The 15,196-nt window shown below is 38.2% G+C and overlaps 5 protein-coding genes across 8 annotated transcripts in view; 3 read left to right on the forward strand and 2 right to left on the reverse strand.

The window, feature by feature from the left end:
* Positions 1-416: 416 nt before the first annotated feature.
* On the forward strand, positions 417-5,394 carry LOC110862979 (anillin). The gene is made up of 10 exons (XM_022112183.2): positions 417-703; positions 780-1,555; positions 1,667-1,961; positions 2,043-2,963; positions 3,049-3,249; positions 3,355-3,589; positions 3,664-4,064; positions 4,165-4,342; positions 4,439-4,692; positions 4,775-5,394. Exons 1-10 carry the CDS (start codon positions 674-676, stop codon positions 5,069-5,071), a joined length of 3,588 nt encoding a protein of 1,195 aa, XP_021967875.1. The 5' UTR covers positions 417-673; the 3' UTR covers positions 5,072-5,394.
* On the reverse strand, positions 5,390-7,033 carry LOC110862990 (geminin). The gene is made up of 5 exons (XM_022112195.2): positions 6,860-7,033; positions 6,584-6,747; positions 6,206-6,518; positions 5,948-6,120; positions 5,390-5,868 (listed from the first exon to the last, which is right to left on the reverse strand). Exons 2-5 carry the CDS (start codon positions 6,722-6,724, stop codon positions 5,758-5,760), a joined length of 738 nt encoding a protein of 245 aa, XP_021967887.1. The 5' UTR covers positions 6,725-6,747; positions 6,860-7,033; the 3' UTR covers positions 5,390-5,757.
* Positions 7,034-7,100: 67 nt separating this feature from the next.
* Positions 7,101-9,527, forward strand: LOC110862988 (pachytene checkpoint protein 2 homolog). Of its 2 annotated transcripts, none has more exons than XM_035846711.1 (10): positions 7,101-7,326; positions 7,422-7,662; positions 7,731-7,913; positions 8,092-8,149; positions 8,210-8,337; positions 8,422-8,526; positions 8,611-8,699; positions 8,761-8,914; positions 8,993-9,105; positions 9,228-9,527. In XM_035846711.1, exons 1-10 carry the CDS (start codon positions 7,274-7,276, stop codon positions 9,409-9,411), a joined length of 1,308 nt encoding a protein of 435 aa, XP_035702604.1. In that variant the 5' UTR covers positions 7,101-7,273; the 3' UTR covers positions 9,412-9,527. The 2 variants fall into 2 exon arrangements, with proteins under 2 accessions (XP_035702604.1, XP_035702603.1); XM_035846710.1 differs by having other exon boundaries at positions 7,104-7,326; positions 8,050-8,149.
* On the reverse strand, positions 9,507-11,046 carry LOC110862989 (18S rRNA aminocarboxypropyltransferase). Of its 3 annotated transcripts, none has more exons than XM_035846712.1 (6): positions 10,875-11,020; positions 10,531-10,803; positions 10,326-10,435; positions 10,041-10,257; positions 9,770-9,943; positions 9,507-9,702 (listed from the first exon to the last, which is right to left on the reverse strand). In XM_035846712.1, the coding sequence occupies exons 2-6, from the start codon at positions 10,799-10,801 to the stop codon at positions 9,629-9,631; spliced, it is 846 nt and encodes a 281-aa protein (XP_035702605.1). In that variant the 5' UTR covers positions 10,802-10,803; positions 10,875-11,020; the 3' UTR covers positions 9,507-9,628. The 3 variants fall into 3 exon arrangements, with proteins under 3 accessions (XP_035702605.1, XP_035702606.1, XP_021967886.1); XM_035846713.1 differs by having other exon boundaries at positions 9,528-9,702; positions 10,906-11,046; XM_022112194.2 differs by having other exon boundaries at positions 9,528-9,702; positions 10,888-11,029.
* Positions 11,047-11,081: 35 nt separating this feature from the next.
* LOC110862986 (cyclin-dependent kinase 14) overlaps positions 11,082-15,196 on the forward strand; it is a 55,543-nt gene continuing 51,428 nt past the window's right edge. The window contains exon 1 of the mRNA XM_022112189.2: positions 11,082-11,828. Coding sequence (XP_021967881.1) covers positions 11,474-11,828 — 355 coding nt within the window. The 5' untranslated portion in view covers positions 11,082-11,473. The remainder of the gene's footprint in view (positions 11,829-15,196) is intronic.

A 15,196-nucleotide genomic window follows, 5' to 3' on the forward strand; every position in this document is an offset into this window, starting at 1 on the left:
CCCGTTTTTTTTGTTTGTTATAGTTCTGCTTGTAACATAAAAAATGTCACAATGCGATTTAAATAAGTAAAACTGGTTAGTGTAATATTATTTTCCACTTAACCAAGATTGGTTTATTTAAATACGCGTTTGTATAGTTAATTACCTATCCTCGTATTTACATGAGTTTAAGAAGTTTGATTGCATATGATTGAGTTTAGGCAACAAAGAGAACGAGTCCTTCAAGCAGTGTGTTCATCGGAAATTAACGACTTGATTAAGTGTGAAGGGAACATTTTTTTAGGGGGTGTGCCAATTGAAAGTTCTCAATTAATTTGAGAGAGATGGCCTAAATGGAATGCGTTGTGGTGACGACGACGAGTTTGGTGGATGTTCCTCAGATGAATCCGGAGGGAATCCATCGGCGGTTGGGATTTATTTTACTTCATCCTTCAACTGACAACTTGTCACTTTTCATCTCCCACGCATTCACCTCGACAATTTCTTCAATTATCTCAAGAAATAATAAGGTCAAAGTTGACCACAGCACGGTCACACGAGCAGGGGGAACCATTCAATTCCATACTCTTCGACATCAGGGTCCAATTAAATAAAAAACACTTTACACTTACATTTTATGACTCAGTAACAAGATACGGCGGAAATACAATTCCTAAAAAACTAGCTGGTCACAATGGACGATAGTATCAGGGAATATACCAAGGTATCAGGGAAAAATCTATATCCACACTAAAAAGTTTGTTTTAATCTTTAATTTTGTGTTACTAATTAAATTCCAGGGCTTAATGGCCAGAGCTGCCGCCCGAGATGAAGTATTGAGACGACAAGAGAACCGTACACCTGCAAAACTGATATCGTCCACAGATTTGACCCTTCCACCTCCGAAAGCAGTTAGGTTTGCGATCCAGGACGAGAGCGATCTTGACGATTCATCCTCCTTAAGTTTTAATCAGGTAGTTGCTCCAACTTCACCAGGAAACAAGGAGAACTTGGCGAGAAGCGAAGAAGACGCCTCCAACATGGAACAATCTTTGGATGATGATGAGAACAATGACGAAAGTATGGACGACGTCAACAACGAAGATGATGAAGATGTTGAGGACAAAGAAGTTGAACACAACAAGAGGGATGCACATGAAGATGAGAATGAGGACGAAGATATGGAAGCCAACAACAGAGAGATGACAGACCAAGTTCCCCCACTTTCGATGCTTGTGTCGAAACCATTGGCTAGGACAATGACAACTTCAGGGCCCCAATCTGCATCACCCGTCTCGCGCAAGTCGCGATTGTCCGCACTCGCCGAGTCTATCAAGTCCTGGGAAGAAGAGGTACCTACTCCTCCTACAAAGGTTTCCGACATTACTACGGCAAACGCAAAGTCCACTCGGCCAAGATATTCGGTCTCCACTCCACCTCAATCGAATACGAATCGAATCGCGGCTTTGAATAAACGAAGCAGTGGGTGTCATCAGTTTGTCGCTGCGACGCCTGTAACGAGAAGCTGTTCCATCTCACCGGTGAAAAAACCCGGATTGGATCCAACTCCAACAAAGTATTTATTATTGATACACTATCAATGATTATTGTCTAAAATGAGCGTTATGAGATCTTTAGTTTCACACAGAATTTATATATGTATTTACAATTCTTTCATTTTTTTCAGACCTACGGCAAGTTGCGATGGGGGCCACAGTTTCACTGCGACGCCTACAAAGCGGATCATAAGTTCATCGCCAATCAAAAGCATTTCTTCCCTACAGTCTCCAGTAAAAGTGGTAGCCTCACCGGTCACTTCTCCAGTAAAATGTGTGAAACTGGATGGGAAAGAAAGTGATAAGGATGGGGAGCGTAAGTTGGCCGTGGTTTCACCATCTCGTCAAAATCTCTCAACAAGAAAGGCTACCGCCTCTCCTCTGAAATCTCTTGAAGGATTAGGAGATTCAGTAGCGAAAAACTTGGTAAAAAGCTGAAATATAAACGAATTAACGATTATAATAATGCAGTGGTTTTACATTACTGATAATCGGCTACTTTCTTAGGAATTTCAAGGTTTTGTCAAAGTTGATGCGAACAAAGGTTCCTCTGCTTCTGCGCCTCCTTCTAAGATCGCTGGATCAATTCTTAACAAGAAAAGAATGTTTGAGAAAGACGGCGATAAAGCTGCTACTCCTGCTCCAAAGTTGTCAAAACCATCATCAGCTTGGCCTCAAGTGGGGGCTACGGTTGTATCTTCCCTCTCGCATAACAAACCTGTTACAACTCCGGCCAGTAGCAACTCTAATTTAACCCCACTTCAGCAGTTTCACTCCCGCAAATCTCTTCAGGTTGACCCTTCCGAATTGACTGTTGCACAAAAGGCTCGCTTATTCGAACGACAACAAGAGGAGCAGGAACGACTTAGGAATAAAGAACAGGAAACCAACCAGTGGTTGAACATGGGTCGAAGTCGAGGCGCTCCCCCATCCTCTACAACAACTCAACAGAAAAAAATCGAGAGTGAAAAAGTTCAGTCTCCACAAAAATCCAATAACAGAGCATCAGCACCAACTGAAAAACCACAATTCTACTATTTTGGCCAACAACAAGATTCTGCAATTCCGCCACCACTTCCTCTCCCAACTAATAAAGCAGGGACTGACCAGACTCACAAGGATGATGACGATATGGACAGTAACTCTGATGACGAAGGAGGATTTTCACCCAATAAGAATAACATTTCACCATCAATGTTAATTGCCAAATCGGTCAAACCTATTAAAGTGTTGAAGAAAAATGATAAAATGTACCCGTCTCTCACGGACATTGAAAATACTGAGACCGAAGACAATGAGACAAACACGTCCAGCGTTGGGTCGTCTCCCGTTGCATCCTGCTCCTTTAATTCATCAATGTCTACTAGCTCATTGGGATCATTCATCCAAGGGAAGGCTGCAGAGTGCTCGGCAATGGATAACAACGAGGTAAGTAGTATTGAATTTTGTTGCTACATAATATTGACGTGATGGTTAGCCGAGAGGTAGTACAACTTAGTCATTTTGATCCTAGATTAACACTACGATGGCCTGTCAGCAGATTGACGACTTGATCGACCAAGCCTTAGAGGGACAGATTGTGGAAGATACCTTCATGATGGAAGCTCATGGCAGCAATGACCCTGCGAAAGGGTCCTCCCCCGTTGGGAAGCATGTTTCACAACCCCTTGTACACTCGGTCAGTATGTACAGAAGAAACCAACGACAGCTCAAAGTGAATAAGACGACTTTTGAAACTATAATTATTTTATCATCATCATCATTAATCATTATGGTTCATCATTTTATTCTGTTTAATTTTTAATTAAAAATTACACAGACGGATGGAGACTCTGCAACATTCAAACTTCCGCAAAATTTGGACTTGGTACCCGAAGAAAGCGAAATGAATGAAAAGGATTTAAAGGACAGAATTCAAGTATTGGATCAACAAGTTGCAATTCAGCACAGGGCAATCTTACAGGCAAGCAAGGCTCTCAACATTTGCGAATCTAGCTTCGAGTTTAGCAACTCGACTGAAAATATTGAGGGGGAACGTGTCCTTCTTGTGGCGAGTGAGTTGAATTACTGTTTGTTTTATAAAAGTTGACAAAAAACACTATCCACTAATTTTATTATTGTATTCCAGCCCAAAAACGTGCCCAACTGTTGAGTTATATTGGCAAGTTAAAAAATGGAAACAAAACGGACAACGAGGAATTTGTAGTATCTCCTTCAAAGGATAAATTTAGACCATCATCTTCGACCCGAGGCATCATGAAGATTGACACTATTCAGTTGTATTCAGTCAATTCCACTCGTCTCCACCAAGACTATGCATACCACTTTATTGTCCTTTTGAAGTACAATGAGCAAGTATTTACCACCACCACGGTCAAGTCGTCCGCAATTAACACAATTATTGAATTTCCGAGCGAATTTGTCATTCCAGAACTAGATCCTGGATTCAAAGTGCAGGTGGAAGTTTATGCTTTGAGAACTTTTAAAGATATGGACGCTATTCCCCACAACATGAAATATCATATTAAGGTGCGTTCCCAATAAACCTACTTGCAAACTTTTACACATATGTACGAGACGCATTACTTCTAAAATTAAATATTTTTCTACAATATTCTATGCTCTGCAGAATCCGACCAGGCCACAAAGTTCATCCTCCACTCCAAGTAAAACATCAACTCTTAGTCAATTTTTGACTCCAACGCGATCATCAAGACACACACCTAAAGCTACGGATTTGAAATCATCCACTCCAGCCCGAGGAGGTGCCACACCTTCCATTCGTTCTTCTAATTTTACTCTACAAGGTTTGCAAATTATTGTCAACATTTTGAATTACTCCCGTGTTGGCTACTCGTAGACCTTCTTAGATTGTAATATTTTGTTTCTCCTCGTATATATAGCCAAGCTGAATTTGAACCTTAGCAATCTGAACAAGACTGAATGGGAAATGACAATGGTTAATTCGAATCTCATCCTTCCAAACATTTCAATGCGAATAAAGTGCAGCAACAAAAATGAGCTCACTTTCAGGGGATTCCTCACGGTTTTCTCTGACATTTCTGGATTAGGGGCTTGGCATCGGAGGTGGGCCATGTTGGACGAAGATTTTCGTCTACTCTTTTGGACATATCCAGAAGATGAAGCGTCCGAAAAGGTATATATTTATATATGTATTTTTGCGCTTGGATTAATGCGATTATGCAACTATAGATCTAATCAATCGTTTTAAATTCCAGCCACCAGTGCTAACTCTTGACCTTTCGACGTGCATGACGCCTCGGATTTCACCCGCTCCTCGAGATATTTGTGCACGACCAAACACGTTTTTATTAGTTACTACCCGAAAACCACTGCCAACGGACAAAGATTCATTGGTCATGTCAGTCAATGAAAAATACACGGCTATCAAAAACATGTATTGTTCTGACAGTAGGAGCGAGCGTGATGCTTGGATTGCTATAATTAACAAGGTCCTCACAAATATGAGGGCCTGGGGAATCAATTCTTCTGATTCTGACTTCAAAACTGATTAATTTTTACATACTCTTCTCTTATATGTTTTCAAACATTACGATGCTATCAAGTCTTATCGACCAAACTTATTTTCTGCCATATTTCGAGAAGTGTGTAAAGTTATAATTTATACATGTTACGATAGAATAAGTCACTTAACTTTTTATAATTGTACTTACAAAAATGCTTTTTATACACATTTGATTTAAACCCAGACAGTCAGGTTCTACTTCCTGTATATATTTCTCTTTATATATTCATACGTTCGCAAAGTAAAAACCTATTGTCTGTCTGCCAATGTATGCTAATAACTAAATAAAACACTGCTCATTGTTATGTAAAATCAGTAAAAACCATTATATTATTATTATTGGTCTTCATCTATGTATCTTAAATTGCTTATTACATTCCATGCTGATTATTATATCCCTAACACATACGCATGTGTACAAGCTACTAGCATTATATTGAGGGAGATTACCTCATAAAATGCAGGGAAGTGCATTTCAGGAACAAAAAACGTTTTTTCTAAATTATTAAACGCAATCATCACATCACATTGAAGTAGATATTAAAGATATTCGTCGTCGTTATTATTACGTAAAATCGGATGTATGCATGCAGCACTTAATTTTCTGGACATAAATAATCGATCACCACTCATTCCTAAATCCTAAATATAGTTTGATATTTGTAATATACATAATCAGTCGTCTGTGTCGTCCTCCTGGGCGGCAGTAACAGTCTCAATCTCTGACTGGTTTACGGATCGAGTAGACTCATCCGCAGCAATGCCTGAATCGTCTTCATAAATGGGCTGCGAGGAAACAATAAGATGAGATGATATCTTCTAAGCCAATATATTCTAAGTGGTATAAAAATATAATGAAACGTACAGACAGCATTTCAACCATATCCTTGGCATGTTTTAGCATTTCTTCCAATATTTCATTTTCTTTTTCTAATTCCTCAACTTTTTGACAAAGCCCTTGATTTTCAGTAAGGGCCTCCTCCAAAGCTTGACGGCGCGTTTCAGCCAAATCTTTCCAATATGATGGAGGAGGCTCGTCTACCCAACAAAGGAATACCATTATTATTAACTAATAACTGTGATCGATTATTTTATGCACTTGAGAACAGTTACGTAGACATACCTCCTGTGATCAGTTGTAAGTCGGGATGGTCAGTCTGCACTTCTTTATCAACTGTCTTTTCGGTGAAAATCGTCACCGTTGATCGGTGTTTACCAGAAGCAGGTATTGGAGTTGAAATTGGGGTAGATGTGCATGTCGGTTTGGTCAACGGCGAATTTGGTGTCTTTGGTCGTGAGGTTGCAGCCCCACCAAGTTTCTTCACTGGGGAAGAAGAAGCAACCACCGTCGCGGAAGACTGACGACCTAACATTTTGCCGCTGATGCTGTTTTTACGAGGTGGCTGAATTGGAGTAAGAGCTTTTCGTTCAACGACCTTTGGATTAGCACAACACACATATTAGACAAAGACATACTTTTAGTGGAATTCAAATAATTAACCTTTTCTTTTTTAGGTGGACTGGGAACTGGGATGAGAGACTTGCGCGGAGGCAACCGTTTACTTGCAATGTTGGAAGAAGATCCCTCTGTAGATTCTTGCTGAGAGGACGCCACTTCTGTGGGGTGCACGTTTTCCTTCATGAGTCCGCCACCTTAGCTGACGACTGGTGAGTAGAATAAAACATGGTTAGTAAATTCTTGAAAAATAAATCTGGTTACAAATAATAATTTTGCAAAATTCGCAAATGTGAATAAACTCCTAAACCATAAATCAACCTTGAGAGCAAATACTTCAGTCGTTGGGATGAGGTGGACGCGGGACGGAATTTATGGAGCTTATCAGCAAATCCTTCTTATCCTCTAGGTGTTTTATTTTTAGGTTAACGGTAAGCTACAAAAACGAATTGTTTATTGGAGATTGAGCTGAATATTATGCGAATGCGAATGTATTGGATGGAGGGAAGAAACGAAGTGCGTGCACCAAGTCCCGCTCCTCTCATTTTGAAAATCCCAGCGCGCCTTCTTCCTCAACGCATAATAACCACAACAAAAAACGGACCGTTTAAACTTGCAAATTAATTAATTATGATTAATTTCATTAAACTATTTCACTAATTATAGCCAGAGTTCAAGTCAGTCATATAATAATCACACATTTGTCTAAATCAAGTTGAAGGGATTAAAGTGGAAATGATGAAGACCGATGCAGTTTTCCATATTGAGGTTGCAAGGAAGATCAACAGGTATTATTAGCTATTCTATGTTCTATATGTTTTGTAACAAATTGTTATTAAATAAATTGATTAGTGGTTGATTTAATATTTGTGCTCTTCTCCAGTTCTGAGAAGCGGTCTAACCTTGAGACATTAGTTAGGACGGCGTTAGAGGAGGAGAAAGAGGAGTTCATTTCATGCTTTAACTATGATGACTTTCTTGCTCGCCACCCGTCCCTGAAAAGCCATATACAATCTATTCGAGTATATGTCGAGCACCAAAGTAATTCCAACATTCGACTGACGGCGCAACCATCTTCATCACCCCAGAAAAGGAAAACCCCTGACATTTTTGCAAAGATTAGCGTATAAATAGATAACTGAAATGTTAAAATTGATTAAAAAATTGTTTTACTATCTTGTGTCATTATTAGAAGGACCTCAAATTGCGTATCAACCTTTACGTACATGATTTGTGCAAGGATGGCGAGGAGGCAGAATACATGAATGATGAAGAGAATGACCAATCTGCTTCGTCACACCATTGGATCCTCCCTTCTGCAAGTTTCGATGGATTGTGGGATACACTAATTTTTGATGATAACGTTCAATCGAGGGTGTGTACGTTAACTTTATAACAAAAGTGTCTAACGGTGCATACCGTTAAAAAGATATAGATATATATCACATACATGCATGTATGAATGCTGATATATTAACATTTTAAATTACATTTATTTTCCTTTTTTATAGCTTATGAAGTACATTAACTCGACACTACTATTTTCAGAAAAGGGGGTAGACACAAACCTCATTTCTTGGAACAAAGTAATTTTACTTCATGGACCTGCAGGTACAAAGAGGCTTGACAATAGTGATGCATTGATCTAGATTTGAATTGGATTGTGTATAGGCACGGGAAAAACATCATTATGCAAAGCTCTCGCACAAAAAGCTTCAATACGACTTGGGAGCCGTTATATGTACGGACAGCTTATTGAAATTAACAGCCATAGCCTATTTTCAAAATGGTTTTCTGAAGTGAGTTAAATTATATTTTGGTTAATGTGGTTCGTAGGCCACAAATATCTAAAGCAATATTTTAGTGATGTACATTTATCACAGAGTGGAAAATTGGTCATGAAAATGTTTGAAAAGATTCACGATCTTGTTGAAGATCCCAAATGCATAGTGTTTCTTCTCATTGATGAAGTTGAAAGTTTAGCTCAGGTGATTAAATATAACTACAATTACAATTGAATTGTTATCTGAATAGAATCATCATATTGCTTGTGGGTTTTGATTATCAAATAGTGTCGTCAATCTGCTGAGGCAGGAAACGAACCTACTGATTCCATACGAGCTGTCAATGCATTACTTACTCAGATCGACAGAATAAAAAAGTAAGGCCGTCAAAAACATTGGAAGTCATATATGTAATTTTGTTCCTATAATTTTACTTAGATTTCCCAATGTTGTCATTTTAACAACGTCAAATATGGTTGGATGCATCGATTTAGCATTTGTGGATAGAGCTGATCTCAAAATCTACATTGGGGCTCCTCCTGTCGATATAATTTATAGAATATTAGCTTCGTCAGTTAATGAGCTAATACGGGTATTTTTTACTTGCATACCAAAGATTAGTACACATTACGTAATGCGATATATTATATATTCCTATGTAATAACAAAGGTTGGAATTATTGACTCGAAATCTAAAATTTCCGATGACGTGGCTGTTTCGAATAGGAATGGAGGGGAAAAATTGTTAGATTCCTCAGCAGCCAAGCTTTTAGCTATTTCCAAGTGAGTGATAATGTGTAACGTGATGGGGCAGTAATCAGAATGATACATAGGTATCATTCTGATTAATGTTTGTTACAATAATGATGATTGCAAACTGATTTTGTGATGCTTGGTTCCTCCAGACTCGCCAGCGGTATGAGTGGAAGAACGTTACGCAAGATTCCTTTCCTGGCTCATTCAAATTTTATGGCGTCTACAGTAGTAACTGACCTAGAGTCTTTTTTGGATGGACTGGAAAGAGCAGTAGAAACTGAGATGAAAGAAGTGGAAGCTCTTCGGAACAATTCTAAACCTATTCTTATATAATTATCTGTAGCATGGACTGAATAAGGGATTGAAAATAATTTGAACCGAGTTTTTTGTACTTGATGATAATTCGTCGTTATCTAAGATAAAGACTATTTCATTAGTATAATCAATAATTGATTGTCAGCTATTATTTGTCAATTTATCAATTATTAAAATCGCTGTGATCTTAAGTTTGTATCACATGATATTCTTAAAATAAAAATTAAATGAATTATTAAGATATCTGTTGGTCTTGTTGCTGCTCCTCACCTTCAGATTCTGACTGGGACGGTGGTAGGTCAATATGATCTAAAAGTAAGCCGTTTCGCAATTTAAAAATTGAAACTAAAAACATTACTAATAAGAAATAACGTACCACGATTAGCTTCTCTTTCAGCACGCAGTCTATCTAGCGTTTCATTCTGCACTTTGACTACTTCATCAGACGAAGCACATTTAGAGTAGGCATCAATGAAGTCATCATTCATCGTCAGAAAAGTTTTCCCCCATTTGAATTTACTTAAGTAAGCTTCAGCTAAATCCTTGTATCCTATGAACAAATTACCACATTCACATACTGATTTAAACCTATTTACCATTAAGTATTAGCACATGATGAACGAATGTTGTAATGTACAAATTCTTACCACAAATGACCATGGATGCTGCCAATGCCTCAACACAACTTAATTTTAAAGGTTTCCCAAAATTGATTGTATTTGCAGCAACAAAGAAAGGGAGCAATCTTCCGTGATGAGGTCGGTGATTTAAAATATTGCCAGATTCTGGAATTCTAGCCCATGAACAATCAATCACTGCAATGCCTCCCTCTTTCATGATGTCACAGTCTGCTGGAGAAAGGACCTGCGAAAGTAGTGTAAAGCAAAATAATTTTTCTGGCTAATAGTGTGTTCTTCTAAATTAAACTTTACCTGTGTTGCCAAAGGGTCAAGAACTAATCCCCCAAACTTATGAGATGGTCGTAAAATCGTGACCAGATTGTGTCGCGCCAATTTTCTTCCTGTACATTTTTTAGGATCACCTAAATATAAACCAACCGGTATTACATATTAAACATTAAGAAATATTTTAGTCAACAAGCAAATTCCTATAAGTAAGTAATATTCATTGACATACATTGACCCAAGTCCCACATTGCCACATTGAAAGGGGGATTGATTTTTGGCCATTTTCTCCCAAACTGATCTTCTTCTTCGCTTTCTTGGCTACTTTCCTCATCATCTTCTAGTTTAAGATTACCAAGCCTTTGACAACATTCACTTGAATCTTCATTATTGCTATCGTGAAACTTGGATCCCCTTCCTCGGCCCCCTCCACCACGCTTATCACCACCTTTCTTCCGATCTTTCCCTCCTCTGGAAGAACCAGCAGCAGAATGTCGTGGCATTGCTAAAATCAAACAACCATAACTAAATAAATTGTATCTAGTAATTATAGTTATTAACAACAACATATCTTACACGTTCTTCGTACTTGCAACACTGTACGTACTTATTACACCGTTGACCGTATATCGACGTTTTTGCAGCAGTCCAAACTTTGTTTTGTTTCGTCAGATGTTGTTGGATTTATTTTTACGGCAGGAACGCGTGCGTGGTGTGGGGTCTGTTTTTGCGGGTCTCTGCCGCTTTCTCAGTCACTCGCTCACTTGCTCCTCGTTGCTTCATCGCGAAACACACTAATAACCTTATTCCACAATTTCCACATCAAAACAAACATCCAGAGCACCAAATATAACGTACAGGAACTCGTATTCAAGAAATTAAAATTGACAGCAACAGGACCAGGTTTACTACTTTGTGTTTTGCACTTGTCAAACATATACAATTGGTGTATTTTTCAAGGAACAGTATAGCAAATCTTTCCACTCTTCCTTCACTCACCTTGACCAAGTGTGCAGTTTGTCTGAGATGATTCCAAACTTAAATTAAACGAGCGACTGTGACTTTATCAAAAGGATCAATATTAGTGATCTCCGTACGTGTTGATAACCTTGGCGTAAAAGTATATGGTGCTTATCACCGTCAGCTGTTGTTAAGAAGGAGGACGAGACTGCAAGATGTTCTTCTCCACCTGTTCCTCTATGATGACCGTGTATCCGAATGAGGGCACCGTCCCTGCTGGAGGTTTGTCATCCTCCAATAAATTTGAGGGTCATCACCACAGCATCGGAGAGCTCAAGTACAACAAACATCACGCCGCTCTGTGTTGCGAGATGTCCACCGCTCACTCGGCTCATAACTTGTCCCACAATAACCACACCCACGGCGGCGTGGTGAACCCGAAGGAATCTCATCTCCATCATCTGCCCTGCTGCCAAGTCCCGAACCAGTGTCTCTGCTGCAACTGCCACCCACCGCCGCCCCCACTCCCGTTCCACCTCATCCACCCACCACCGCACAAGAACAATGGAGGTACGCACGTTTACTTATGAGCCTGGCATATCTAAAGCATCTTGTTATTTGTACTTTATACCTATTTTATCATCTCTTGGTGGATAGAATAGAAATACAGGTTTTGTTTTCTCTTTTTGCTCCAAGTTAGAGTGAGTCATCTCATATTGCCTACACTCAATCCAGTCCGTCCAGGGGACATTTTTTGTTGCTTCTATTATTTCTTATCACTTAAATGTGCATTATTAGTACTTCATTGCGAGTTGTTAAGTTTATTGTATGGAAATAAGTTTTGTAAATAATAGGCAACATTCTCTCATTTAATATCAAGCCTTTAATTATGCTGCATTAGCACAATGAAGATTAAAATGCGTGGACATCATCATAGAATTCATAGGATCGTGTTACATGTCAAGAATGAAACGTAGACGCTAATATTGCATTAGTTTCATTTTATACGGAATGGCAATATACATAAATATGAAGGTTTGTCTTATCCTCGTGGTCTGGTTTGTTGTGTGATATGATGATGATACGATGACAAACGGGATATGTGGTTGTGGTACCACATCAATAATTGCGTTTTGCATGCAACGATGTATCGTATATGGTATATCTAATTTCATGGGGACGACAATGTCCAACACACCCATAGCTCAAGACCGATTGGTTTTCATCAACGATCGCATGTTAGACTGACCGACTTCAATTTTGGCCTAGCTACTTGTGCATATTTTTTGCTTATTATATGTATTATCATAAATTGAGGTATGGCGAGGCTCCCTTCATTTTTTTCATGGTTATACTGGTATTAATATTATAATAGGCTATTATAATAGCAATCTGCCTGCACTTCAATATTTATCGCTAATAATGCGGACCCGCACTGCACCATTAGTACATTAACAATGATTACTATGTGACTCATTATCAAGGCTCATCATTTTTTCTGCAATTCTTTCTTGGCATAAATATACACATGTACGAATGTCGTACATCTGTATGTTGATAAACTAACGTTAAACTTTATCATTTAACCACAAGGTGCATATTAAGCTATATCCAATCGATGGACATATTAAGCGGTATACCAATTAATTTAACTTTATAAAGTTATTTCAAAACTCCGTGCTTCCAGAAATACTTCTTTGTAATTATAGAGTCGTTTCCGGAAAAACGATGATTTAAGGTTGATGAGGAGTGATTGAAGTATTTATGTATTTACTTTGTGATAATGGTTGGGTGGGGGCCACGATTACAACGGAAATTAGACATGCAGAATAATGTTTCGGATCTGCCGATATATTAGTTAACCTTTTCCTTCGTAAGAGAATTCTCAATAAATAAATTTTAAAAAACAAACTTAGGTGAAGGACGCGCTTAAAATATTAAAACAAGAAGCATTACAAAATGTCATAATATCGTTTAATATTTATTAACTTTTACTTCACAGTGGGCCCAACTTTTTCATAATAATTAACAATAAATGTAACTAAACTAACGACTTGATTAACAAATAAGTGCACCGTTACAGGGAGAGTTACTAAAATATGCCAGAACATGAACAAATTTCCTCTATAACAGGTGTCGCGATTTATTGAAAGATAACCAATCACATCTTGCAAGCTTAATATACAAATACTACGTATTTCGAATAATTGTTCCAAATGCCTGAAAGTATAGCTTTTCTCCTGTATTAGTTGGGCCCACGGTGAAGTAAAGGTTAATAAATATTAAACGATATTATGACATTTTGTAATGCTTCTTGTTTTAATATTTTAAGCGCGTCCTTCACCTAAGTTTGTTTTTTAAAATTTATTTATTTAATTATTTTTAGTGATTTGTGAACTTAAATGCATAAAATAATATGCAATTATCGAATCTTAAAAGTTGATAATTCTCCTGTGGGTGGATGCGTGGTATACTAAAGTAATACCCCAGTGGGTGTGGACGTTTGGTATACTTATTTAATCCCCCAGTGGACGCTTGGTATACCAAATTAGTCCCGCAGTGGGTGTGTATGCGGCCCTACTAAATTAGTCTCCCAGGGTATGCATGCGTTAATATTTGTATTTCATGCAATTTGATCGCTGCTAATTGTTTCAGCCAAATATGCTAAACACACCTAACATTTTTCGCACACGTTAGCAACCAGTAACCTAATAACACGTAAATATACATACGTAAATAGGTTGCTTAATGGAAATATTTCAAAAAGCTCTAATTCCGTGAGTTTTCATCCGATTAAGTCCAACAAAGGCTTAAAATTTGCGTATTATCCAGGAGAATAATAAAAATGGCAAGCCCCCGGTCGGAAACACTTCCTTGATGCCAAGAAATGGATTTGAAACTTTAGGCATCGGACTTTCTACCTTAAGGAATTAAAATTTCGGAAAAAATAAAAAAAACGTATCTGTAAAACAGAATTCTCTGGTTTTTTTGTTTCAACATGTTTTCCATGCAACGAACGGTTTGGGCTACATCTCAGTGCGACCTTTTCAAAGTTGCAGCTGAATGCATACTTAGGCTTCGCCGTAACCATGGTGATCTTTTAACATGATCTCCTTTTGGTTACTTTTCCTTCACCTAAGAAAAATATCCCGTTGCTGCGGAATAGCAACGCCTCGCAACCTCAGCTTGGCGTAGCAATTTTTTAATTACCAAAACTATATCACGGAGCAAATGTACATTTTAGTGATATGTTCCATGGATATAGTTCCAAAATTAATCAACTTTCTGTGGAGGCATTTCATTTCAAAAATGACGTAATCATGGAGACATTTTAGCCCGAGCCAGGACTTATGTACCCGTGTTGTCCATCCGTCCGTCTTGCGTCTTGACCTTCGTGAAACTTATTCCATCAACTTGAAATTTTGGAAAAATAAAAATGACAAAGTAATAGTAAAAATTTAAAGTCGATAGGATAGATTTACGAGAGTTATTGATAACCAGACAGGCAGAGACACACCGGGCAAAGCGGGTACATACATACATACACAACCCCTGACTCGGGCTAAAAATCGGATTTTTTCAACATGAGTAAATCCATGGAAAAAATATTTTTTCAATGAGAGGAAATATCCTTCACTACGCAATAAAGTCAATGACCAGAGGAAAGGATATTTCCTTCTTTCCGTATCTATGCCGAATTTTGAGACAACGGATAAATCCGTTGCTCCGTCGCAACGCCTTAGAAATTAGGATGGAAATATCCTCTGTTCCGTCACAACGCCAAGTTTATGACGACGGATATTTCCATTGTTCCGCAGCAACGTTCGAAATTCGGGGACGGATATATCCATCGTTACGAACGAAAGGGTTAATAACTAGTAGTTATTTAGTTGGAAATTGTTGTTTTGTGCGTAATTTTTTATGTGCGTAATTTGTAT

The sequence above is a fragment of the Folsomia candida genome, unplaced genomic scaffold, assembly GCF_002217175.1.
Source record: "Folsomia candida strain VU population unplaced genomic scaffold, ASM221717v1 Fcan01_Sc001, whole genome shotgun sequence".
Lineage (NCBI taxonomy): Eukaryota > Metazoa > Arthropoda > Collembola > Entomobryomorpha > Isotomidae > Folsomia > Folsomia candida.

What these genes read in the sequence shown, in the direction of transcription:
- LOC110862988 (XM_035846710.1), top strand. Translation starts at nt 7,274, where the DNA reads ATGATGAAGACCGATGCAGTTTTCCATATTGAGGTTGCAAGGAAGATC. An exon ending in GTTGCAAGGAAGATCAACAG is followed by an intron (nt 7,327 to 7,421) that starts GTATTATTAGCT and finishes GCTCTTCTCCAG; the next exon opens with TTCTGAGAAGCGGTCTAACC. An exon ending in CAGTTAATGAGCTAATACGG is followed by an intron (nt 8,915 to 8,992) that starts GTATTTTTTACT and finishes GTAATAACAAAG; the next exon opens with GTTGGAATTATTGACTCGAA.
- LOC110862989 (XM_035846712.1), bottom strand. Translation starts at nt 10,801, where the DNA reads ATGCCACGACATTCTGCTGCTGGTTCTTCCAGAGGAGGGAAAGATCGG. An exon ending in TTGACCCTTTGGCAACACAG is followed by an intron (nt 10,258 to 10,325) that starts GTAAAGTTTAAT and finishes CTACTTTCGCAG; the next exon opens with GTCCTTTCTCCAGCAGACTG. An exon ending in TGAAAGAGAAGCTAATCGTG is followed by an intron (nt 9,703 to 9,769) that starts GTACGTTATTTC and finishes GCTTACTTTTAG; the next exon opens with ATCATATTGACCTACCACCG.
- LOC110862990 (XM_022112195.2), bottom strand. Translation starts at nt 6,724, where the DNA reads ATGAAGGAAAACGTGCACCCCACAGAAGTGGCGTCCTCTCAGCAAGAA. An exon ending in GTCCACCTAAAAAAGAAAAG is followed by an intron (nt 6,519 to 6,583) that starts GTTAATTATTTG and finishes GCTAATCCAAAG; the next exon opens with GTCGTTGAACGAAAAGCTCT. An exon ending in CTTACAACTGATCACAGGAG is followed by an intron (nt 6,121 to 6,205) that starts GTATGTCTACGT and finishes TTTGTTGGGTAG; the next exon opens with ACGAGCCTCCTCCATCATAT.
- LOC110862979 (XM_022112183.2), top strand. Translation starts at nt 674, where the DNA reads ATGGACGATAGTATCAGGGAATATACCAAG. An exon ending in GTATCAGGGAATATACCAAG is followed by an intron (nt 704 to 779) that starts GTATCAGGGAAA and finishes ATTAAATTCCAG; the next exon opens with GGCTTAATGGCCAGAGCTGC. An exon ending in ACATGAAATATCATATTAAG is followed by an intron (nt 4,065 to 4,164) that starts GTGCGTTCCCAA and finishes TATGCTCTGCAG; the next exon opens with AATCCGACCAGGCCACAAAG.